The 26,306-nt window shown below is 42.0% G+C and overlaps 1 protein-coding gene across 2 annotated transcripts in view; it reads right to left on the bottom strand.

Moving 5' to 3' along the window:
• LOC122560317 (14-3-3 protein beta/alpha-1-like) overlaps positions 1 to 26,306 on the bottom strand; it is a 42,489-nt gene that overhangs the window by 7,868 nt on the left and 8,315 nt on the right. For both annotated transcript variants that reach the window (XM_043710912.2, XM_043710913.2), the window contains exons 2-4: positions 13,880 to 14,181; positions 6,138 to 6,261; positions 2,521 to 2,684 (exon numbers count right to left, since the gene is read on the bottom strand). In XM_043710912.2, coding sequence (XP_043566847.1) covers positions 2,521 to 2,684; positions 6,138 to 6,261; positions 13,880 to 14,173 — 582 coding nt within the window. In that variant the 5' untranslated portion in view covers positions 14,174 to 14,181. The remainder of the gene's footprint in view (positions 1 to 2,520; positions 2,685 to 6,137; positions 6,262 to 13,879; positions 14,182 to 26,306) is intronic.

The raw sequence follows: 26,306 nt of genomic DNA, 5'->3' as shown, positions 1-26,306 counted from the left end.
CCCACCCCCAACCACCCTGAGGACAGTGAAGTCACATGGATCTAGAGCTACATGCAGATCAGACAAGGTCAGCTCTAAGGAATGGTCATTCAACCTGAAATAACTGATTTCTCGCCAAAGATGCTGCCAGACTAGCTGAGCTTTTCCAGCGACTTCATTTTTTGTTTTGGATAAGGACAGCAGTCCCCTTCCCTGAAAAGATGTCATTGAACCACATGGGTTTTTCTGACAATCATTAGACCCTTAATTACAGATCTTTATTGAATTTAAATTCCTCCATCTGCTATTGTAGGATTTAAACCTGGTCCCTAAACATTTCACAAGTTTATGGATGAATAGGTAGCTCAGTGGTTAGCATGTTGCATCACAGCGCCAGGGACTCAGGTTCAATTCCAACCTTGGGTGACTGATTTTTACCTCAAACACCACCTCTCAGTGTCTGCGTCAGGGTCTCCTCCAGGTACACCCGTTTCCTTCCACAATCCAAAGATGATGTGCAGGTTAGGTGAATTAGCCATGCTAAATCGCCCATAGTGTTCAGAGATGTGTAGGCTAGGTGCATTAGTAAGGGGTAAAGGTAGAGAAATAGGGAAGGGGAACGAGTCTGGGTGGGTTACTCTTTGGAGGGTTGGTGTGGACTTTTGACCAAATGGCCTGTTTCCACACTGTTGAGATTCTATGAATAGTTTAGTGATAATACCATTAGGCCATCGCTAGCCCTTTTGCATATGCAATAATGATCAGCTCCCAAATTTCCATGGTTACTTTTAATGTATCAGCAACCATTTAGCACTTTGTAGTGTATCTGCTCCAACTGGAACAATTTGCCTACTTGTTCTCACCCCAATCTTGCATAAAGCAAGTTCAGTAAGAGTGCTTTCTCTCTGCCAGACACTATCAGTTAAGAACCCAAATTTAGAATTCTTCAATTTGGACAAACAGTATTTTAGATTCCTCAGGCAGAAATGAAAGTACAAATGCAACATAGTTCCCCTTAGGTCAACCCTAACCACCTGTTGTGATTTTTAAACCAACTTGAGAACAGGAATACAAACCTATAGCCTGTAGTATTCTTGGAGAAGCGCAGCAGGTCAGGCAGCATCTAGGGAACAGGAGAATCGACGTTTCGGGCATTAGCCCTCCTGAAGAAGGGCTAATGCCCGAAACGTCGATTCTCCTGTTCCCTAGATGCTGCCTGACCTGCTGCGCTTCTCCAGCAACACATTTCCATCTCTGATCTCCAGCATCTGCAGACCTCATTTTCTCCCCTGTAGTATTCTTGCCAAGGAAACGATGCAGCACCTGCTGGATTCAGCTGACACTGTGCTTTGTGATCAGCTGGTTTTGGGTTCAAACACCAATTCTAAATTAAGTGTGAAGACTAAAGTCATTCTGAAAGAAAGTATTGGGGCAATGCTGCATTGTCAGTGCTCCCCATTGCTGGAAGATGCCACATCACTGTTGGCTGAGCAGACTGATCACCATATTCAAAACAGTAAAACTGGTTGTTCAGCTTTGTGCTGCTGGGATCCAGGTTTGCATACAATGGCTGGGTTGAGCTGCACAACAGTCACAATCCTTCGTTTAAGAATAATTTACTACCTTCACAAATGCAAAGTCATCCCAAACTTGACGTCCTCTGTGTACTCTCAACAGGTCCTGATCCAACCTTGCTCCATCATTCCTGGTTAAGTAATGTCTTGATTTTAAAATTCGCAGTTTTATTTCTGGTTTCCTCCACAGGCAAACTTACCAAACCCTTCAACTTTTGGTGAAGAGTGCAAATATTGGGTAAAGCTTTTACATGGCTCTGGTGCTCCCACAATTGACTAACCTACCACCAAGTTTAATGAGGTGACTCCAACTTGGATGGCACAATGGTTTGGTCTTAATTGCAGTATTGTGTCAGATCAGAGTGCCACACTTTAGGAAAGATATGAAAGCATCAGAGAGAGTACAGTTGCATTCAAGAGAATGATAAGGAATAAAGAACTTCAGTTGTGCAGACTAGTTAGAGAAGTTGGGAGGTTTTCCTTGAAGACTTGATTTTGGTAGAAGTTTAAGGTGTTCAAAATTCTGAATACAGACTAGACAGGGAGGAAAATCTTCATGTAGTGAGTGCACAGAACCCAGAATGTAATGCTTGTCAATGTGGTGCAGACAGCTTCATTCAAGACACAAGGAAGAATTAGAGACCATCTGAAAAAGGGAAGACTGAAGAGCTCCATGGAATGGATTGGGAAGTGGCACTGGGTGATCGTTTCCTACCAATAACCAGACCAGACAACTGGCCAACAGCCTTCTCCTGCTATTAGGAATAGGTCTAATCGAGAGAGAAATGTGCAATGGGACCAGAGAGGGGCTGAGGTTTATTTTTTGTACAGGATAGTGGGGTATAGTGAAGAGAAGAGCCTTGGTTGAACGAATCCACGACACACTAATTGTGAGAAGAGTTCTGATGACAGCTAGGAGGCAGTGATGCGATATCACACCTTAAATAGTTCCTGAGTATTCACTTACTAATTTAGCCAGATTGCACGCCTTCTCAGAATCATTCAGGATCTCATAATAGAACACGGAGAAGTTGAGAGCCAGGCCAAGTCGGATGGGATGTGTCGGCTCCATTTTTGTCACACACATATCAAATGCCTCCTGATAGGCCGCCTGCGAGTTTTCCACCGTGGCTTTGAGAAGGAGAAGAAATTATTGCTGAAGTAGAGGCTTATACACATGCACACAGGTCAGAAATTACCCACGCATTACAACTGCCTATTAAAAACAGGTGTCTCTTCAACGCTGCATGTTCACTGACCTCAACTGGTCTATCATAGAGTTTATGCATCATATCCCATTTTATTCCATTCTGTCAGCATGCATTTTGACTTGTTTCTCCTTCACCTGTCTACTTAAATCTCATATCCACTCTATTCACCCCAACTATTCGGTGGTGCGTCACTCCTCTTCTGACTCCTCAAAAGCCTGCCCACCATCTACACGGCACAAGTCAGGAGTGTGTTAGAATACTCTCCACTTGCCTGGATGAGTGCAGCTTCAACAAATTTCAAGAATCTGGGCATTGCTCAAAACAAAGCAGTCTGCTTGATTGATACCCTATCCACAACCTTTAACATGCACTCCCCTCATCACCAATGCATAGCAGCAGCTGCAGCGCGTTATAAATAGAGGTTATGCTGCAGGAATTCATCAAGGTTTTGTGGAGAGCACCTTCCAAACCTACCACCTCAGCGTCTAGAAGGACAAGAGCAGCAGATGGGAACAATGCTCCCTGCAAGTTTTCCTGCATCACCACTCTGCCTCAGAACTACCTCAGTATCCCTGGGGTATGATCCTGAATTCCTTAAGAGCATGGTGGATGCAGTATATCCTGTGTACTGCTGTGGTCAAAATAGCACACTGCCATTAAGGGAAGTTAGAGATGGACAATAAATGCCAGCATAGCCAGTGATGCCCACAGTCTATGAATAAATATGCTTTTTAAATAAAAAAATGACAGTGCTCTTTTCTCAGCAACTTGCGACCTTTTGTTAGATTGAAGGGGATTATATAAATGTAAGTTGTTATTATTCAAAAAGGGGGCGGTACCATGGCTCAGTGGTTAGCACTGCTGCCTCACAGCACCAGGGTTCCAGGTTCGATTCCAGCCTCGGACGACTGTCTGTGTGGAGTTTGCACATTCTCCCAGCGTCTGTGTGGGTTTCCTTCGGTTGCTCCGGTTTCCTCACACATTTCAAAGATGTGCAAGTCAGGTGAATTAGCCATGCTAAATTGCCCATAGTGTTAGGTCAGAGGGAAATGGGTCTGGGTGGGTTACTCTTCGGTGAGTCGTTGTGGACTTGTTGGGCTGAAGGGCCTGTTTCCACACTGTAGGAAATCTAATAAGTGGATTCAACTTCACTTCTAAGAAATTTATGAGTTTCAATCAAATACTCAGTTGAAAATAAAAGATATGAGAAAACAAAACCAAACAGTTGGGGTCCAACGATTATTGGTTGTCTGGATTCTAAACTTTTGATCAGGTGTACCAGAGAACTCTGTGCTAGAGAAGTGATTGCTGGGCCTCTTGCTGAGATATTTGTATCATCGATAGTCACAGGTGAGGTGCCGGAAGATTGGAGATTGGCTAATGTGGTGCCACTGTTTAAGACGAGCGGTAAAGACAAGCCAGGGAACTATAGACCGGTGAGCCTGACCTCAGTGGTGGGCAGGTTGTTGGAAGGAATCCTGAGGGACAGGATGTACATGTATTTGGAAAGGTAAGGACTGATTAGGGATAGTCAACATGGCTTTGTGCGTGGGAAATCATGTCTCACAAACTTGATTGAGTTTTATGAAGAAGAAACAAAGAAGATTGATGAGGGCAGAGCAGTAGATATGATCTACATGGACTTCAGTAAGGCGTTCGACAAGGTTCCCCATGGGAGACTGCTTAGCAAGGTTAGATCTCATGGAATACAGGGAGAACTAGCCATTTGGATACAGAACTGGCTCAAAGGTAGAAGACAGAGGGTGGTGGTGGAGGGTTGTTTTTCAGACTGGAGGCCTGTGACCAGTGGAGTGCCACAAGGATCGGTGCTGGGTCCTCTACGTTTTGTCATTTACATAAATGATTTGGGTGTGAGCATAAGAGGTACAGTTAGTAAGTTTGTGGATGACACCAAAATTGGAGGTGTAGTGGACAGCGAAGGTGGTTACCTCAGATTACAACAGGATCTGGACCGGATGGGCCAATGGGCTGAGAAGTGGCAGATGGAGTTTAATTCGGATAAATGCGAGGTGCTGCATTTTGGGAAAGTAAATCTTAGCAGGACTTATACACTTAAATGATAAGGTCCTAGGGAATGTTGCTGAACAAAGAGACCTTGGAGTGCAGGTTCATAGCTCCTTGAAAGTGGAGTTGCAGGTAGATAGTGAAGAAGGCATTTGGTATGCTTTCCTTTTTTGGTCAGAGTATTGAGTACAGGAGTTGGGAGGTCATGTTGCGGCTGTACTGGACATTGGTTAGGCCACTTTTGGAATATTGCATGCAATTCTGGTCTTCTTCTTATCAGAAAGATGTTGTGAAACTTGAAAGGGTTCAGAAAAGATTTACAAGGATGTTGCCAGGGTTGGAGGATTTGAGCTACAGGGAGAGGCTGAACAGGCTGGGGCTGTTTTCCCTGGACTGGAGGCTGAGGGGTGACCTAATAGAGGTTTACAAAATTATGAAGGGCATGGGTAGGATAAATAGACAAAGTCTTTTCCCTGGGGTCAGGGAGTCCAGAACTAGAGGGCATTGGTTTAGAGTGAGAGGGGAAAGATATAAAAGAGACCTAAGGGGCACCTTTTTCACGCAGAGGGTGGTACGTGTATGAAATGAGCTGCCAGAGGATATGGTGGAGGCTGGTACAATTGCAACATTTAAGAGACATTTGGATGGGTATATGAATAGGAAGGGTTTGGAGGGATATGGGCTGGGTGCTGGCAGGTGGGACTAGATTGGGTTGTGATATCTGGTCAGCATGGACAAGTTGGACCGAAGGGTCTGTTTCCATGCTATACATCTCTAGGACTCTAAATAATAGCTTTTTCATTGACAGAAAGTAATTCATATGTGAATTCACATAACATGCAAAACAAGAAAAGGGCAATGACAAAATAGAACTACATAAGGATGTCGGTTTGCTCGCTGAGCTCGAAGGTTCATTTTCAGGTATTTCGTCACCATACTGAGGTAACATCATCAGTGAAGGTCCAGATGAAGCCTTAGCCCGGGGGCTCACTGAAGAGGATACCTTATTGGCGTGACGAAACACCTGAAAATGACCCTTCCAGCTCAGCGAGCAAACCTACATCTAGAATTCAAACCTGAGCTACAAATCTTCTCAAAACATAAATCCTTAAATTACTAAAACCCAGGATTCCTCAAAAATATACAAATATTAACTTTTTCATACATACTTTGACTGCTCTCTCAATTCTTCAGAGATATTTGTAAACTTGCAAATACATATCAATAGTAACTGGCATAGATGAAGGATTCAGTGAAATAGTCTGTTTGACTGATAGGTAGACCCTGTTGATGAACTATGTTGCAATTGGGAGTTGGCACAAAAAAGCAATTAGATCTCCAAACATACCTTTTTTCTCGTCTCCACTTGCAACCTCAGAGAGGTATCTGTGATAGTCTCCCTTCATTTTCAGATAGAAGACCTTGCTTGGACATTGGCTGGTTTTGGGAATAAGGTACGTGTCCAGAAGATGCTGAATGAAAAATGAACAAAGACAAAGACATCAGGTACTGAACAAAAAAAAACACTCATTTGAAGTTAGAAGATACAATAGCTACTACAATAATTTTAAAAAAAATTTAAATGTTGAACGACGCTTGTTTGCCTCGAGTTAGCAATTTGATAATCGAGGTTTAAATACACACACACACACACTTTTTAAACTCGTGGGATGGGAGTGTCACTGGCTAACCAGAATTTATTGCCTGTCCCTAGTTGCCCCTGAGAAAGGGATGGTGAGGTGTCTTCTTGAAAAGCTGCAGTCCACCTGCTGTGGGTTGACCCACAATACCATTAGGGAGGGAACTCCAGGATTTTGACTCAGTGATAGTGAAGGAACGGCGATATATTTCCAAGTCAGGACGGTGAGTGGCTTGGAGGGGAACTTGAAGGTAGTGGTGGTTTCTATGTATCTGCTGCCTGCGTCATAGAGACGTGCAGCCCATGGAAACAGGCCTTTCAGTGCAACTTGTCCAAGCCAACCAGATATCCTAAATTAATCTGGTCCCACTTACCTTCAAGGTGGAAGTTGTTGTGGGTTTGGAAAGTGCTGTCTCAGGATCTTTAATAAATTTCTGCAGTGCACTTTTAGATAGTATATTGGGTGGCACTACTGCCTCACAACGTCAGGGACCAAGTTTCATTTCCACCCTCAGGCATCTGTCTGCGGAGTTTAATGTTCTCCCTTTGCCTGTCTGGGTTTCCGCCGGGTGTTTTGGTTTTCTCCAACAGTCCAAAGGATGTTCAGGTCAGGTGGTAAATTGTCCAGAGTTCAGGAATGTATGGGTTAGGTGCAATAGCCATGGGAAAGTAGGGTTACAGGGAAAGGATAGGGAGATGGATCTGGGTGGGATGCTCTTGAGGGTTGGTGTGGCCTTGTTAGGCTGAATGGCCTGTCTCCATACTGTAGGGATTCTGTGTATCAACCAGGCTGCTTTGTCCTCAGTGGTGTCAAGCCTCTGGAGTGTTGTTGGAACTGCACTCACCCAGACAAGTGGGGAGTATTCTGACTGGTGTCTTGTAGATGGTAGACAGGTTTTGGGAAGACAAGTGGAGAATTACTTGCTGCAACATGCCTAATGTTTTACCCCTTTATTCTTCAATGGGACTTGGGTGTCGCTGGCATGGCCAGTATTTCAATTTCCCCATTCTTAATGTCCTTGAACAGTGTAGCTTGCAAGGCCATTCATTGTCGTCACAGGTCATATGTAGGCAAGGCCATGTAAGGACAGCAGGTTTTCTTCCTGAAAAGTACGTTAATGAATCAGATACATCTTTTTGACAAGGCGATAATGGTCATGCTTACCATTATCAAGACTCGCTTTTATGCTTTTACAAAGCATCATTTGAGAAAGCTATTCAAATGGATATTGGGTCAACTGTGTGGCATGGAACAGGCAAGGTTGACTGAGTGATTAGTGAGCTAGGTGGGCATTATACAAAGTCATTTTTCTGGTGATATTCAAATTTCAATCAATTTACCACTGTGGAATTTCAACTCTCATCCTCTGATCATCACTTCAGTGCTATCACCACAATGTTAGCTAGTGGTTCCACAGGGGTTGGAGAGGAGTGTGAATCTAGTGGTTCAATCAGTTCAAAGCACACTCTCTTATATACCCCAACCTAACTGAAATAAAACCCAACAGGACCAATGAATGAGTCACAGATAGACATGGTGCAGTTTCCTCCAACATTGTAACAGGGAAAGAAAACATGTATTTGTTGTTGCAACAATCTCAGAAATGATCCTACGGGAGTTAGTTCAGAAAAGGTACTTTTTATTTTTATGGTATTAACATTCATGTGATATGCAATGGAATTCAGCAGTCTTTCTATCAATGAATTTACATCCAAATGAATAAAAGCCCCAACACTGACTTATTCCCTGAACAGGATACATGAACACCAACTAGCCACAAAAAAGACATGACCCCTCTCTCACAAGTATCCTCACATACGGATGAGGAAGGTCACCACTTCGACTGAGACAATACATCCATCCCAGGACAAGCCAAACAAAGACATGCACGAGAATTCCTAGAAGCATGGCATTCCAACCGGAACTCCATCAACAAACACATCGAGTTAGACCTCATCTATCACCCCCTGAGAAAAGGGGCAAGAAGTGACTTCACCACAGGAAACAACATCGCCACAGGAAATGACATCACCAACCCAAAGAAAGCCAAACATATAAATAGAAAGCAGGAATTTTTAGCATTGTTTCGCATGAGGTCCACTGAAGATGTTACCTAGTAAGGTAATGAAACGTCTGGAAATGAACCTTTCAGCTCAGCGAGCAAACCTACATCCAATAGTCCCTGAACAGTCAGAAAGATCACATTCTTGTCAGTATGCAACTGCCAACAGAACCAGAGGCTCTAGCTTAATGACTAAGGAATGTCTTCATAACGCAACTAAGTACAACATCAACTAATAAATCTTTTCAACATATGCCAATGGCAGGTGGTCAGAATGGTAGTGTTTCTTGGAGTTGTGAGATCTAGACACTATCACCACTATCATTGTTCTTGCCTCTGAATGTAACCATTAGTGCATTACTGCCACAACTAGGACTCCTAGTGGGGGGGTTAGCTGTATTGCAGTGATGGGATGGCTAGCGTCATGGGGTTTGATCCCTGTTCTATCTGGGATACATTTGGGATCTGTCTCCTTGCCACATCCACGGGGAGGGTAATGGTGCTATGGGTCAGAACTGCCTTCAGGCAGTGAACCGATGAAAATTCCCAATCCCATAACCCATCAGTAAATTAGACTTCGATTTTAAAACTGTAATAAGCAAGATATTTCTCTTGAAGGGTAACCACTGACCCCACCTTTACCTTCTCCAACACCAATGCTCAGAAGCAGCAGTGTGTACCATTTAAGATGCACTGCAGAAATTCACCAAACCTTCCAAACCCACAACCCTTCCAATCTCGAAGGAAAGGGACAGCAGATACATGCTAACAACACCATCTGCAAGTTTCCTTCCATGCCTCTCACCAATATGAATATAATATTGTCACTGAGCCAAAAATGCTACAATTCTTCCAAATGGCATTATAGATTAATTTACATCATAAAATCAAAAGTCAAAAGAGGTAATTCAGCTTATAATTGTACTGCCAACACTAACCCCCAGTCCTGAAATGTTAAAATATTTTAAGTGTTCACTCAAGTACTTTTTACAAGGTTGTGAGGTTACCCACCTCAATTAGCCTCTCCAGTAGTACATTCCAGAAGCTCACCACTCTTTGGGTGAAAACAACTTTTCCTCAAATTCCCACTTTTCACTTTAAAAGAAGTGTGCCTCCTTGTTTTTGGCCCTTCGACCACGAGGAAAAGCTGATTTCTATCTATCCTGTCCATGCCCCTCAATCTTAATAAAGCTCTCCCCTTAACCTTCTCTGCTCCAAAAAGACTATCTGAGCTTATTCAGCCTCTCTTTACAGCTGTTAGGCCTCATTCCAGTCCATCCTTTGAACTGTAGCACTTCAAGAAGGGTAATTCACCACTTTTCGGGCAATTAGGGATAAAACAACAAATGTCGACTTTGGAAACAATGTTAACTTCCTATTATTTCAATCATTTATAGATAGAAGGCCCTTACTGATCCATGTCAAGACTTCAGATAGTTTTCTTTTGTAAAATTTCCTTCCTGCTATTCGTGAAAACATCCCTTGTGCAAATTGGCTGCTGCATTTTCTGTATGATAAACTGGCTGTGAATTGATTTGGTATCTCAGGACGTTGTATGGTAGACCACAAAAAGGAACGTTCTTTCTTTAACTATTACGTTATAAACTATTTTGCATGCATTTTCTGTAACTGCTCCATTACAATGCAAGCTGCATTTTAAAAGACTGGTTAAAAAATTACCTAACCATCAACTACAATCCATTCAGGGTTTGGGTGATTAATGGTAATGCACCATAGTATGTTAAGGCTGACGTTACTTAATGAGAACCTCTCAGAATACGAAAGGGTAATACTAAAGCAGCGAACTTGCTTCATGGGAGAATTATTAGACAAAGACTGACAGCAGTCTACGTAATATTAGGACAGGTGACTAAAAGCTTGATTAAAAGCAGCACATTTTAAGAACAGAATAAAGGGTTTGAAAAAGAGGAGTGTAGAGAGGTTTTGAACATAATAAAAGCATTACAGAACTATTCAGCCCTTCATTCTTGTAGAGAGAGGAGGAAAACCTCTTCAAGGCAGGCAACCTTGCAAGAGGATTCGCAGTAGGGTTAAAATCAACGAGGTAAAAACAATGACTGCAGATGCTGGAAACCAGATTCTGGGTTAGAGTGGTGCTGGAAAAGCACAGCAGTTCAGGCAGCATCCGAGGAGCAGGAAAATCGACATTTCGGGCAAAAGCCCTTCATCAGGAATTCCTGATGAAGGGCTTTTGCCCGAAATGTCGATTTTCCTGCTCCTCAGATGCTGCCTGAACTGCTGTGCTTTTCCAGCACCACTCTAATCCAGAATCCCTATTCAGCCCTTCATGCCTACTGTGAATCAATAAGATAATGGGTGATCTGTCCAAGCCTTCGTTCCTCTTTTGTGCCAGCTCCCACAGATTTTTGAAATGTTGAGGACTCTCAACATTCAGGTACATTACTCTCTTGCCCCTCCTCTATGTCACTAATATAGATAGTTTATAACTGACAGCCTGGACTGATCCTTGTGACATTGCGTTGGTTGTGTCTTTCCAACTTGAAAATGACCCATTAATCCCAACTGTGTTAACCTATCCTTAAATCCTTGATAATACATCACCTGAATATTGTTACCTCTTATCTTGGGCAATATGACTCTGACTCTATAATCTTCTGTGGCAAAAGATTAAATATCTTTTGGAAATCCAAAAAAAACTACCTCTGTTTTCCTTTATCAACTCACTTGTTATATCGTCAAAGAACTTTGGCAAATCTGCCAATTATGATTTCCCGTTCACAAAACTATGTTTTTCTCTTGATTGTGTTAAGCTTCTCTAAGTGTCCTGCTGTTTATTCTTTTAATGGCATCTAGTTTTTACCCCAATGACAGATGTTAAGCTACCTGGTCTAATTTCCAGTTTTCAGTCTCTGTCCACCCCAACAGGAGCATCTCATCAGTGGTTTTCAAGTCTGCTAGACCTCTCTGGACTCCGGGGAGTACTGCAGTAATTTGATCAATTTGCACCATCTCTGCAGCCACTGGTTTTAAAACCCTGGGATGCAGACCATCAGACACTGAAGTAAAAAAAAACTGTTGAACCATTAGTTCTATCTCAAATAACCAGACTTGAAACATTAATTCTGATTTCTCCCTGGGGACAGATGCTGCCAGACCTGCTGAGTTTCACCAGTTTCTTGTTTTGCTCCAGGTCCTGACACTTGTCTCCATTTGGGAGAAACTTCTAGTGATTTGGGTTGAGGTTTTTAGACCAATGCTAAAATGATAGGTTAAAGCATATTGGCGATACATAAAAAGGTACTGAAAAGGGGAGCAGAGACAGAGAGAAACAGAGATTTTGATGAGTTTTACAGCTAAAAAGAGAAATAGAAGAATTATTTGAACAGAGTTTTAAAAAACAAAATTATGCCTTTCTAGACCAGGGACACTGTCACAGAACACAGAATTAGATAGCCCATAAGTTTCTACTTTTAGCCATTCTACAGGCAGCATCGTGAATCCAAGGAGACTGAATCCCTAATGTGCTTTAGGGCAGAAATTGCTAACCTTACCTGTAGGCCAGACCATGTGATTCCAAACCCACAGCAATGTGGTTGATTCCTAACTGCCCTCAGGGTAATTAGGGATAGGCAATAAATGCTGGCCTAGCCAGCCACATCTTCATCCCATGAATGAATTAAAAAGTCACCAGAGTATCTTAGATTCACTGAATAAGTGGAGACAACTCTTCCTCAGTAGTTTCACTATATTCAATTTTGTCAACATGTTTCCCAAGGCCACCAGCCAATGTGAGTCAACAAACTCCTGGAGCATCTTCAAGCTTTCTGAGCTCATAAACAATAGTGTAGGTAGGTGTCCTAGGCCCAACTTGGTGGGCGGCACGGTGGCACAGTGGTTAGCACTGCTGCCTCACAGCGCCAGAGACCGGGGTTCAATTCCCGCCTCAGGTGACTCTCTCCGGTTTCCTCCCACAATCCAAAAAAGTGCAGGTTAGGTGAATTGGCCATGCTAAATTGCCCGTAGTGTTAGGTGAAGGGGTAAATGTAGGAGAATGGGTCTGGGTGGGTTACACTTTGGCGGGTCGGTGTGGACTTGTTGGGCCGAAGGGCCTGTTTCCATACTGTAAGTAATCTAATCTAATCTTGCTTTAGCTGCTTCATTAACAGCCTTCCCACCATAAAAAGGCCAGAAGTAGGAATGTTTGCTGATGACTACACTATATGCAACTCCTCAGCTATATTCAGTCCATATTCAAATGAAAAACGTTGTACAGCTGTCACATGGATTCAAAAGCTGCAGCTATACTGGGTTGGCTAATAGACCATGTAACACATTATTCCAGATTTGAAGATGCTAGTGTTGGACTGGGGTGTACAAAAGTTAAAAATCACAACACCAGGTTATAGTCCAACAGGTTTATTTGGAAGCACTAGATTTCATCAGATGACAACTACCTGATTCCTGATGAAAGGCTGATGCCTGAAACATTCATTCTCCTGCTCCTCAAATGCTCCCTGACCTGCTGTGCTTGTCCAGTACCACACCCTTGATTCTGATTTCTAGCATCTGCAGACCTCACTTTCCCCTCTAACCTGGTGTTCTTTGATTCTTAATTTTGCTCATCCCAGTTCAACACTGGCTCCTCCACATCATATAAAAATGTGGTCTTGGCCAATAGGTTAGCCTGTATAGATATTAGCTAACTTGCTCGGAAGGAGCTTATTGTGACCCCATGCTTATTATTCAGTGTGATAGTGTTTTATTGGATCATTCATCAAACACCTGGAATAGTGCAGTAAAAGCTCTTAAATTGCTCTTCACTTAAAGTTCAGAAGAAATTTACTCAGAATATAAGCAGGCTTTTCTTTTGACAGTGTACAGAATACATTGTTCATGGGATCTCAATGAGAACATGAAGATCTCACTAAAGTAGCACTCAACGTCAACATGCATCACTATTTAGGTAATTGCTTTCAACGATCACTTTTCTCGAATGGGAAAGCCAGATTCCAAAACAGAGCCGAAGTGTGGAATTCAAAATTTTCCACAAAAGGGAACCAAGTCAAGTCATGAACTGCCTTAAATCAAGAAATTATCACAATATAAGCAACACATTTGAATGGAAAAACAGCAACAAAAAACAGTTAATAGTTCCTAAGAGTTTACTACAATTATGGCCATGAACCAAATTTGATTTTCAGCATCAGTAGGAAACGTGAAAACTCACATCCAGCAAGGAGAACTCCTGAGTCAGGTGTCCTCCTTTTCAGTGCAGCAAATGGAAACATCAAACAAGGTTTCCAACTAAGGCCAAGTTGTCTCACCATCAACCTTCCAAGGGATTTAGGGCTTATTTCTCCAACTCCCTTTTGAACTCCCAATCACACATACAATGCAAAGCCTCACCAGCACATTATTGCAGATGTCCTGCAGCTCCTTCTCAACTTTCTCTCGGTACGTTTTTACCAACTGCTGCTTCTTTTCGCTGTTTTCGGTTTTCTGCTCTATGCTGGAGATGACCCGCCAGGATGACCGACGGGCTCCAACTACATTCTTGAAAGCGACAGAAAGCAGGTTTCGTTCCTCACTGGAGAGTTCATTGCCTTTCTCCGTGACCTTTTTCATGCAGGTTGCCATGTCATCATAGCGCTCTGCCTGCTCAGCAAGCCTTGCTTTCTCGATCAGGTCAGTAGTTTCCATCTTCAGGACTGCAAGCAAACAAGAGGATACCTTTACCAAATAAGGCTGTGCACAGTTCTAGGTCATATTACATAATACAGAGCCACTGGTCAGACAGTGTGGAGAAACAAAATTACAAAAAAAAAAGGGGGGGGGGTATTTGAATTGAAAAATTTTACAGATCAAAGAAAACAAACTGCAGGTCTTGTTGCTAACAATTAGAACTGAGCCATACAGGAAAGAATTTAAGAAGCATCTATTGCTTCATACAAATGGTGGAACTTTCCTCACACAAAAAAAACTGGAGGTGCAAACTCAATCAATGTTAAATTCAGCTAGCCTAGAATATTAAAGGAATATGAAATTAGGCAAGTGAATGTAGTCAGGATACAGGCCAGGTCTGATGTCATGGAACAGCAGAACTAGTTAGTGTACCTGTGATTCCCAATGGGGTTGTTGGGCCTGATAGGTTTAGAATTCTGAATGGAATTCATGGGAGTAGCAGTGCTGTGATCCATGGTGAAGTTAGTGGTTGTGAGAAACCTGCGAACCCTGCTAGGATTATTGGGGTTGTGATACTGAGTGGTTGGTGGTTCAGATTTCAAGAACTTGGTATTATTTTTGAAATCCAATACAGATTCAGGAAGATGGTCAAAGGCCTTCAGGCTGTTTGAGTTTTCAAAATTTCATTACTACCCACTAACATGAAATATTATCTCACTCAATTCCACCTGCCAATCTAATATGAAAGAGATGTATTGTTTTAAGAGTTTGGAGTCCATGCGTGCTTACACCGACTCAGTACACTGAATGAATCACAGCACATATTCAAGCAGACAGTGCACAGAAATGTGGAGCAAAAGTTAAAATAAGTCAAAACAAATGGATGAATCAGCTGGAAGTATTTAACACATCAGGATTAAGAATGGGATGATATTTAAAGCAGAAAGTTTAGGCAAACAGATTAGCATTAGTTTAGATTCAGTGCTCCCAGGAAATATTTGAAGAGTAGAGCAACTTTCAGGGTTCCAGCCAACATTCTGCCCTCAAATCAACTTCAACAGAAAAAAAAACTAATGACATGTCTCATTCCTACACATCAGATCTTTCTTTGCACAAATTGGCTATTAGACTTGCCAAAGCAGTGACCATAACAAACAAAGTGACTATCAAAAGGTTAGACTGTTCTAAAAGTCCTTTAGAAAAACAAAATCCCCAATTCTCCAAAGGACGGAGCATGGTGAGAGAGGCAGGCTTTAAAACAATATGAACTGTGACTGCCCCTGTTTTCTAGAATTGAGCTTGCGAATACAAGTCAGTATTACTTTTTGACTGAATTTGTTGCACCTGCTGAATGACAGGAATAGCACATCATATAACAGATAACCAACCAAGTATAGAACATAGAACATAGAAGAATACAGCGCAGTACAGGCCCTTCGGCCCTCGATGTTGCGCCAATCCAAGCCCACCTAACCTACACTAGCCCACTATCCTCCATATGCCTATCCAATGTCCGCTTAAATGCCCATAATGAGGGAGAGTCCACCACTGCTACTGGCAGGGCATTCCATGAACTCACGACTCGCTGAGTAAAGAACCTACCCCTAACATCTGTCCTATACCTACCCCCCGCTTAATTTAAAGCTATGCCCCCTTGTATAGAAGCAATGGCCCCCTTAAGAAGCAGGGAATTAAACATTAAAATTTCACACTATCCAGCACAAACCACTGCAGCAAGTAGGAAGATGTACAACTTTAAAACAGACCAATCCAACATTACAAAAGAAACTGTTTGGAAGAATAGATCAAAAGAAGGATTGTGCTCAATGAAACCTCAACTGAATAGCTACAGCACACATACAGCAAGTGCAAAACAAGAACTTCCTGGTGCAGCTTAAGAAACGAACACTGACAACGTTAAAAAAAAAAATCGGGAGCCAACTCTAGTAATATCTGTCAAAATGAAAGTGTAGAATGAATAAATAAGCCTAAGTATTTTTACGAAGTGTAGAAAGGCACAGAGGAACCAGAACAGTCAAATCAGACAGGGTTTCACACACTAAATATTCACTGTTAGACACTAATACCAATGCCAACACTGTAGGCGGTTCCACAACTAACGATTTTGAATTAGTCATTCAGACACTAAACCAATAAATTCCTTGGGCAGGTTATATCTAAATAAAAGGAATGCAAGCCAGGTTTATGCAACCTAATAATGTAATTCTTTAAGCCGTGGTATCAATCTGGTGAATCTGCCTTGTCTCCCATTCTATAATACCTTCCTGCAGTTTTCAAATACCACAAATCTGATTTTTCTGTCCAAAATTGCAACACACTGTTCCTTATTCATACGGTAGTGTCTGTGTGTGAATTATTTGGATCTTTTTATAGTTGCTTGGCTATAAAAAGATCCAAACAATTCACACACAGACACTACCGTATGAATAAGGAACAGTGTATTGCAATTTTGGACAGAAAAATCAGATTTGTGGTATTTGAAAACTGCAGGAAGGTATTATAGAATGGGAGACAAGGCAGATTCACCAGATTGATACCACAGCTTAAAGAATTACATTATTAGGTTGCATAAACTGGCTTGCATTCCTTTCTGTTTAGAACATTGACGAGTGATCTAATTGATGTCTTTAAAGCAATAATAGACTAGATTCTAGATTCCCTACAGTGTGGAAACAGGCCCTTTGGCCTAACCAGTCCACACCGACCCTCTGAAGAGTAACCCACCCAGACCCACTTCCCTCTGACTAATGCACCTCACACTATGGGCAATTTAGCATGGCCAAATCACCTGACCTGCACATCTTTGGGCTGAGGGAAGAAACCAGAGAAAACCCATGCAGACATGGGGAGAATGTGCAAACTCCACACAGACAGTCACCCAGGGCTGGAATTGAACCTGGGATCCTGGTGCTGTGAGGCTATAGTGCTAACCACTGAGCCACCGTGCCGCCCCTAATAGTAGATGAAGAGAAATTATTTCCACCAGTGGGTATAATGGGGTGCAAGTCTAAAATTTAATACAAATGGTAGTAAAAGGATTGAACTCACTCCCCCATTTGGGGGTGAGGAGTGGCGGTTGCTTGAAATTTTCACAACTGAAGTTGATAAATTATTTGCTTGTTTGGAGTATTAAAAGGATATCAGTGGAACAAGTTTCACCTTCAGTCTGACATTGACTAATCTCCAACTTAACTCCATTTACCTGCTATTCCTTATCCCTGTGAACCCCATACTCTATCATTCTCTTTCTTGAAAGTGTTAATTGCCAGTTGGGGGTGAATTCCAGATTAATGCAAAACATTGGTTCCTGTGCTGGTTCCTTCACTCTTCCCCATAATTTGGTCAACCTTTTAAAGATGACACTACATTCACATCACTACCAGATCTGACAAGAATGATATTCTAATTGCATCTTCAGTGCAGTTACACATTTCAGTTTAACATAATGGTAGGCACATTAATTTGTTTTACACTTCAACAGGGTTTTGGGCACTAAAAAGGAAGAAATGTGTAAACTTCAGCTTCCAAGAACTTATTGGACAATTAGACTAAGATAAACAGAAATAGATCCATTCCCATTTTAAAATTGCACAGTCTTTAGTTTTACATTTTCTTCGAAAAATTTGATTATCACCACCTTATTGAAAATCACCCAGGTAAACCAATCATATCCGAGAATAACTTCTAGCCTCACACTCCAGTGCAACTTTGAAGGATTGCAGGACAGTCAAGTGCACTGTCCTGCAGATGAGACATCAACTGAAGCTGCTTTTCTGCCCTCTCAGGTGGGTGTAAAAGATCTTGAACACTGCTTGAAGAGGAGCAAGAGAGTTCTCCTCAGTGTACTGGTCATGGTCAACTTTGTTCCCTCAAATTGTTTTCTTCTGTGTGGACCTCAGAAACTGGAAGTCAATTCTGGGAATGGTGTCAGCACACTGACCTGCATTTGCAGAACCTTGGAGCAGTTGCTCGGTTTACAGGGATCATTGCTGATCAATATTTTAATCTTTGTACAGCTTCACTACAAAAATAAATTTGAGATCACTCATTGCCATTTGTGGGCAATGTTTCCACACTGTCAGGTGACTACATTTTCAAAGTAGCACAGGCTTCAATAACCTGTGGTTATGAAAGACTTGATAAAAACATGGAAGTTGTTTTTTTTTTCAGTCCCATAGTTCCCGTTGATTTGCGTCTTTTATCGTGTTTTGGTTCAAGCATTTTATTTTTATTTCAATCTCAATCTTTCATAATTTAAAAAAGGTAGATTAACTGATCACTTGAGTCATTAACAAAATGACTATGTTTGGGTGGGTCATTTTATTCCGAAGGTGCTTTGCGACCAAGAAGCAGGAAGCTGACTCATGATGGTGACTCACAATGTGGAAACTGGCAGGTGTTTAAAGGAGATGTTGAATGAAAGTTGAATATGCAGAAAAATTTAAACTCAGATTAAGGGGAAGTAGTAGTGGAGGTAGCCACAAACCGGTGTAGTTGTTAGGAGACTGCCTTCAGCTCTCGAAGTTGGGTTTGAATGGTTGGTAACAAAAAGTCTCATTTTATTGAATACAGTAGAGAAGGCCATTCACCATTTTGTGCTTGTACTTTCACTCTTTGAAAGGACCGATTAATACCACACCCTTGTTCTTTCTTCAAGGCCCTGTAATTATTTCCTTATGAAGGACTAATCTTATTCCCTACTGATATCAACAATGAGCACAAATTCACAAAAAACAAGTAAAAGTGCATAGTTTTTTTTGCCAGGAGCTCAGTCTGGTTCATAAGATTGGCAAATAAAACAAAAGCAGGAATAGGTAAAATGCCATTCAAATCAGATGTTAGCCTCACTTCCACTTTACTGCCTGCTCACTCGCTCCAACTCCACTCCTCTCTCTGGGTGGAGGATTCCAAAGATTAAAAGGACCATCAGAATTCCTCATGAACTGTTTTAAATGGCTTCTCATTTTCTAGAGTTCTAGAGTTCCCAAGTTCTAGACATCCCCTCAAAAGGAATGTATCTTCTCAGAATCTACTCCGTCAAAATCTCTCATAGGACTGAAGTGGCATTAACCATTTTGCCCTATAAGCCTATATTGTGACTCAATAAGATCATGGCACGATGGTTGTGTTTTCAACTCCACTTTCCTGCCTGACCCTCATAACCCTTGACTATCAAACAGACAAGCCCATAAGATGTAGAAGCAGGAGTAGGTAATTTCTGCTCCACCATTCAATCAAAATCATGGCTGATCTACCCTGTCAAGTCCCATAATAATCTGCACATTTCCTCTCATCCTTCCAAATTTCATTGAGTTCAAGCCAAACCTACTCAACCTCTCTGCAAACGAGCACTCCTCCATATCCGGGATCAACCTAATGAACCTCCTCTAGACTGCTTCCGATCCAGTATATTATTCTTTAGCTAAGGGAACCAAAACTATTCACACTTCCAGCTATGGTCAGACTAATATATTGTATAGTTTTAGCCAGAATTCCCTCCATTTAATACTCCATTCCCTTACTATCGCAACTAAATTAAAAGACACAGCCTCTACTACTTTTGGGAAGAGAATTTCACACCCAGGTGGCCCTTTAATAGAAAAGCAAAACTCTCATCTTAAAAGGGAACACTTCTTAAACAACATTCCTCAGTTTGTCAAAGAGGAAATGTCCGTGCTATCCACTGTCAAGAGTGAGTTGCTGGAATAGCACAGCAGGTCAGGCAGCATCTGAGGAGCAGGAGAATCGACGTTTCGGGCAAGAGACTTTCATCGAGATTGAGACTTGTGAGCAAAGGGGTTGGAGAGATAAATGGGAGGAAGGTGGGGCTGGGGGAAAAGGAGCTGAGTGTGTAATATGTAGATGGAGATGGGAGGGTAATGGTGATAGGTCGGAGAGGAGGGTGGACCGGTCTGGTGGGAAGGAAGATGGACAGATCATGAGGGTAGTGCCGAGTTGGAATGCTGAAATTGGGATAAGGTGGAGGAAGGGGAAGTGAGAAGCTGTTGAAATCCACATTGATGCAGTGTGGTTGAAGGGTCCCACGGTGGAAGATAAGGTGTTGGGTGGTGAGGGTGTGGCGAAGGAGGCGGCCCAGGACCTGGATATCCTTGGCGGAGTTGAAGTGTTCTGCCACCTACAAGTGAACCCCACCACCAGAGATATATTTCCCTCAACTTCCCCATCCCTAAAGACCATTCCCTCCGCGACTCTCTTGTCAGAGACATATCCCCCACCCTTCCCTCCCGGCACCTTCCCTTGCCACCACGAGAATTGCAAAACCTGTGCCTACACTTACCCCCTTCACCTCTGTCCAAGGCCCCAAAGAAGCCTTCCATATCCATCAGAGTTTTACCTGCATTTCCACCGGTCATTTACTGTATCCATTGCTCCCAATGTGGTCTCCTCTACACTGGGGAAACAGGGCACCTACTTGCACAGTGTTTCAGAAAACATCTCTGGGACATGCGACCAACCAACCCAAACACCCTGTAGCTGAACACTTCAACTCTCCCAAATGCAGGTCTTGGGGTTCCTCAATCACCACACCCCAACCACCCGAGATCGGGAGGAAGAATGCTTCATCTTTCACCTTGAGACCCTCCAACCACACGGCAATGTGGATTTCACCAGTTTCCTCATTTCTCCACCCCCCACCTTCACCCAGTTATAACCTTCCAACTTGGCACCGACCTCATGACCTGTCATCTTCCTTCCCACCCATCCACTCCACCCTCCTCTCTGACCTATCGTTTCCCCACCTCTGTTTGTCTACCTATCGCACTCTCTACCTTCCCCCAGCCCCACCCCCCCTCTCATTTCTCTCCACCCCCTCGGCTCACAAGTATCAGTCGTGATGAAGGGCTCTTGCCCGAAACGTTGATTCTCCTGCTGCTCAGATGCTGCGCTTTTCCAGCACCCCACTTTCGACTCTGATCTCCAGCATCTGCAGTCCTCACTTTCTCCTCTATGCTATCCACTGTATCCAGTCCCATTAAAGATCTTATATGTTTCAATAAGATCACCTCAATCTTCTAAACTCCAATGGATTTAAGTTGAACAGGTTAGATCTTTCTTTATTAGAGAAGTCCTTCATCTCAGAAATGAGGTGAGTCAGTTATATATCTTCTCAAATAAAGAGGCCAAATCTGTACTCGGTATATCAATTGTGGTCTCACCAACACCTTATACAGCATCAGCAAAACTCACCAAATTTTACATTTTTGTTGCAAGATACATCTTGAAAACACTTATGGGCTAAACCTACCTAACTTTTTCATTAGAAGACAATCTTTCAGCCCCAAGAAGCAAACTCAATGAACATATTCCAAACTGTCTCCAATGCAAGTGTATTCATCTCTAAAAAAATGTATTGAAAGAGATTTTATGCAATAGTCTAGGTGTGGTCTGATGAGTACATGTACAGGTGTAGTCAGCCTTCCTTAGTTTTCTTCTCCAGTCCCTTGCAATAAAAGGCCAATTTCATTGGCCTAATTAGTTAAAGGAATTGCATGCAAACTTTATGCTTCAATTCTTCATTTAAAAAAGTACATTATTTTTCTATTCTTCCTACCAAAATGAATCATCTCTAAAATTTCCCACATTATACTGCACGTTTTGGTCAATTTTTGGCCATTCATTTAATCTATTTATATTCCTTTGCAAACTCTTTGTCCTCCCTATAACTTGCTTTCTCATCTACCTCTGTACTGTCAGCAAATTTGGTTCCAATACACTTGGTCCTTTCAACCAAGTCATTAACAGATTGTAAATAATACCATCGAGGCTGCGACACTGATCTCTGTGGCACTTCATTATTTACAATTTACTGAACTGAAATGATCTTTTATCCCAACTCTTCCATTGGTTAGCCAAATCATCTGTCCAACACCATGAACTCTTATAGTTTATAGTAACCTTTTACATACCACCTTGTCAAAGGCCTTTTAAATGCAAAATATACTACATTCCCTCAGAGAACTGACGGAAACGGGAGTTGGCAAGAAATGATAATGACACTGGAAATCAGTTATGATGTGTGTCTAACAAAGGGCTGTCAAAGCTAGGTCATCTTCACCTCGGATGTATTTATTTCTGAATCAGTAAGAGAATTAATGATCAAGAATCGAAATTGCTGGAAAAGCTTAGCAGATCTGGCAGCATCTGTGAAGAGAAATCACATTTAACGTTTCAGGTTCAGTGACCGTTCTTTATGGGATAAGGTAGGAAAGTGGAGTTGAGATTCATCAGATCAATCACGATCTCATTGATCCACAATTCAATGTGCTAAATGGCCTACTTCTGCATCTCATGATCTTAGTATTCCTAAAGGGAATGGAGGGAAATAGCAAGTGCGGTGGAGTCTGAAAATCAGCCAGAACTGAATGGCCTGGCAGGTTTTGCTTGTCCTTCTTCAAGCCTGTAAACTGGTCTAATCTTTTCTACTGACAATACTTTTATATTCTTCACTTTTGGTTGCTGCTGTTTTTGCATCTTCTACAATTCAAAGGTTGCTACCATTTCTTTGTTTCCCTAGTTTCATCCAACAGAGAACCAGCTTTTTCATTTTATATATTAAGAAATTCTTGGAGTTTGCTGGTGCTTTTCTTCTCACTAGTTTATTCTCACAATTTTTTCCTTTTTATTTTAAAAAAGTCATTCTTTATTTTCTAAGGTTTTCCTAATCTTCTAGCCTATTGTTGTGTTTTGAAATACTGTCTGTCTTTCCTTATAATGATTCCATCCTTAACTTGCTTAAACATACATGGCGCAAGCCTCTCGTAAAGTCCGTCTTTCTCAATGGAATTTTTGTTGAAAATATCTCCTTAAAATGCCTTTCACTGCTCATCTACCATTTCCCTTCCAATTCGTCTTCCCAGTGCAGTTTAGCTAACTCTGCCTTTATATTTTTGAAATTGCCGTAGTTTCAGACCCAAACTTCTCTCTCAAGCTGGAAGTGAAATTCTAGAAGAAACATTATGATCACTCTCTCCTACTGTAATTATGAGGTTAATAATTAATCTGATTCAATATATAAGATTAAAATAGCTTGTTCTTTGGTAGTTCTCCAGGATATTCTTCTAAGAAATTGTATTTGAGTCAATTTATGTTCTCAATGCAATGTTTGCCAATTTGATTTGTCCAACCTACATATAGAGATTGAAGCCTCTCATGATTATTGAAGTGTCATTCTTACAAGTCCCTATTATTTCTCAATTATTGCCTGTCCTACATTGTAACTAAAACTTAAGGATCCTAAAAATTATCCCCACCAGTAAGTTTCCCCTTGCTATTTTTTATTGCTCCCTTATTAATTATACATCTTTGGTTTCTGAAGAACATTTTCCATGACTTCTCATTTGTACTAGTATAGCTTTTGGTCCTTGGGTAATTAATTCATCCATCTCGTTATCAATGTTAGAAGCCTGAGACGGACAGACAATCAGATTAATTATTAAATTGCATAGTTGAGGATTGTTGCCGCGACTGGAGGGTTTGAATTATAGGGACAGACTGAATAGGGTGGGTAAAAGTAAGGACTGCAGATGTTGGGAACCAGAGTTTAGATCAGAGTGGTGCTGGAAAAGCACAGCAGGTCAGGCAGCAGAGGTGCAGGAAAATCAATGTTACGGGCAAAAGCCCTTCATCTGGAATATTCCTGATGAAGGGCTTTTGCCCAAAACGTTGATTTTCTTGCTCCTCGGATGCTGCCTGACCTGCTGTGCTTTTCCAGCACCACTCTGATCTAAACACTGAATAGGGTGGGTGTTTTTCCCTGCAGTGTCAGAGGCGGAGGGCTGATCTTACAGATGTTTGTAAAATCTTGAGGCGTGAATAGATCTTTTTACTGGGACCAAATCAAAGACTAGAGGGCATAGATTTAAAATGACAGGAGATTTAAAAAAAGAACCCACGTGGTAAATATTTCTCAGAGGGCAGTGCGTGTAAGGAATGAACTACCAGAGGAAGTGGATACAATTACAACATTAAAAAGGCATCAAGATGAGTACATGAATTGGAAGGGTTTAAAGAGATATGGGTCAAATGGGACTAGGTCAGGTTGGGATTTGTTTGGCATGGACACGATGGATTAAAGGGTTTTTTTCTGTGCTGCATGACTCTATCTTGTCTTACACTGATGATGATCTTATTTGTCGATGAACTTTAAAGGTTTGCATGTTCTGTCCTTTCCTGTCCTGATCTAGTTATCATTGCTAATATTATTAATCTCTTGTCTTCTCGTTTAAAGCCATATTAGCAGTCCCAGGGCAGAATCAAGCTGAGAAATGAGGCAGGTGGGGCATTTCAACAGAGGGAAACGAAATGTCAGTTTCCCAATGACAAGATGAATGTTGAGAACTGAATTAGACTGTAAAAGCAAAAGGATCAAGAATAGGCCATTCAGCCCCTCTAGCCTGCTCTGCCATTCAATAGGATCACGGCTGATTCGACACCTGTTATATTGGTCTTCCAGCATTTGCCCCGTAACCTGATTAGGAATCTCTCAATCTTAAATATACATAAAGGTCTCTGCCCTCCTAGCTCTTGGTGGCAAAGCTACAAAGACTATCACCCTTAGAGAAGGTACACCTCATTGTCAGCCTTAGATTGCAGGAAATAAGTGGTGCCAATTACATTAAGACTTCCCTACTCCAGTTTGAAACAGTTGATCAAGGTGGTAGCTTGAACATTACAGAAGATAGGGCAAGGTTGATGAAGGGACCATCTAGGATGATGAAGTGTTTGGTGGTGGTGGGGGCGGGGGAAAGAGAAAGAGAGTTAGAGGCATTTGGAGGTGGCAAGTCACCAGCTCAAGATGGAAAAGCTCCTTTTAGGACTTGCAGAATAATGCTGCTGGCTTTCAGGAGTGGATATTAGTTAATCATAGCATCTGGACCTTCAACCACTGAAGTAATGGTCAGTTAGCAACTTCCCAACCCTGTAAAAACAACTATAGCTAATTGATTGGCTGCGAAGTGATTATGAGAAATAAGCTCTCATCTAAGTGGAAACTCACATCCACAGTCACTCTCCAGACACAGTAACAAGATTTCACCTTTAATTATTCAATTCATGCTGTGTTTCTCTGGCCTGGTCAACATATTCATACCAATTCCTCTTCACCAAACAATACATTTTCAATCTTGTTAAAAGGGGGAGGTGGTGAAAAAATAAAAACCTCAAAACATAGCAACCTGCAATAATATTGCACCTTTAATCTGAAAATATCCCAATGTTCTTAAAAGGCACATCACACAGAAGGATGAGAAAGGATGTACTGGCATTGGAGAGAGTGCAGAAGACGGTTGGTTCACTAGGTTGATTCCAGAGTTGAGGTGGTGGGCCACATAGCCTACTCCTGCTCCTCGTTCTTATGTTCTAAAAGCTTACACTGACTCAAAGAGATATTAGCAAGATGATTGAAAACTACAGGTTGAAGCTTTACAGAAACCCAGAGGAGGTATAGCCCCAGGCATGCAGTGTGCAGGTCCACCAGCCTTTCCATACGCCCTGGCATACATGAACCAAACTTGCAGCTACAGACAAATAAGCCCTGGAGAGTGGAGGGTTAAGGGAATAAACTCAGATAGGAAATGTGAAGCTCTGAAGACAGACTGAAGTCTAACTTTTAAGTTTCCAGCAACTCCCACAATCAAGCTGGTGCAAAACAATTAGAACCACTCAGGCATACTGAGAGGAACCTGACATTTGAGCAAACGACAATCTCCAGACATTTTGCTCCGACTCGCACCCAGGGAAGATATTCCATAGAGTCGTAGAGATATACAGCACGGAAACAGACCCTTCGGTCCGACAAAGGGGATGCAGTGGTAGTTGCGCACTGACCTCTACACCGTTGAAGCCAGGTGCCAACTCAAAGACACCCCCTCCTACTGCCCCCTCAACCATGACTTCACCTCCCATCACCAAAACATCATCCAGATCATCCACAACCTCATCAACTCAGGGGATCTCCCACCCACAGCTTCCAACCTTAGTTTGGGAACCCTGTACTGCCCAGTTCTACCTCCTACCCAAAATTCACACACCTGACTGCCCCAGCCAAACGATCATCTCGGCCTGCTTCTGCCCCACCTAATATTGCCACATACCATCATACTGTCCAACC

The sequence above is a fragment of the Chiloscyllium plagiosum genome, unplaced genomic scaffold (genome assembly GCF_037043375.1).
Source record: "Chiloscyllium plagiosum isolate Xiang-an unplaced genomic scaffold, Cpla_swu_hap1 HiC_scaffold_15, whole genome shotgun sequence".
NCBI classification, from domain to species: Eukaryota; Metazoa; Chordata; class Chondrichthyes; order Orectolobiformes; family Hemiscylliidae; genus Chiloscyllium; species Chiloscyllium plagiosum.
Note: the sequence above shows the minus strand (reverse complement) of the source record. Positions and strands in the feature narration are given on the sequence as shown.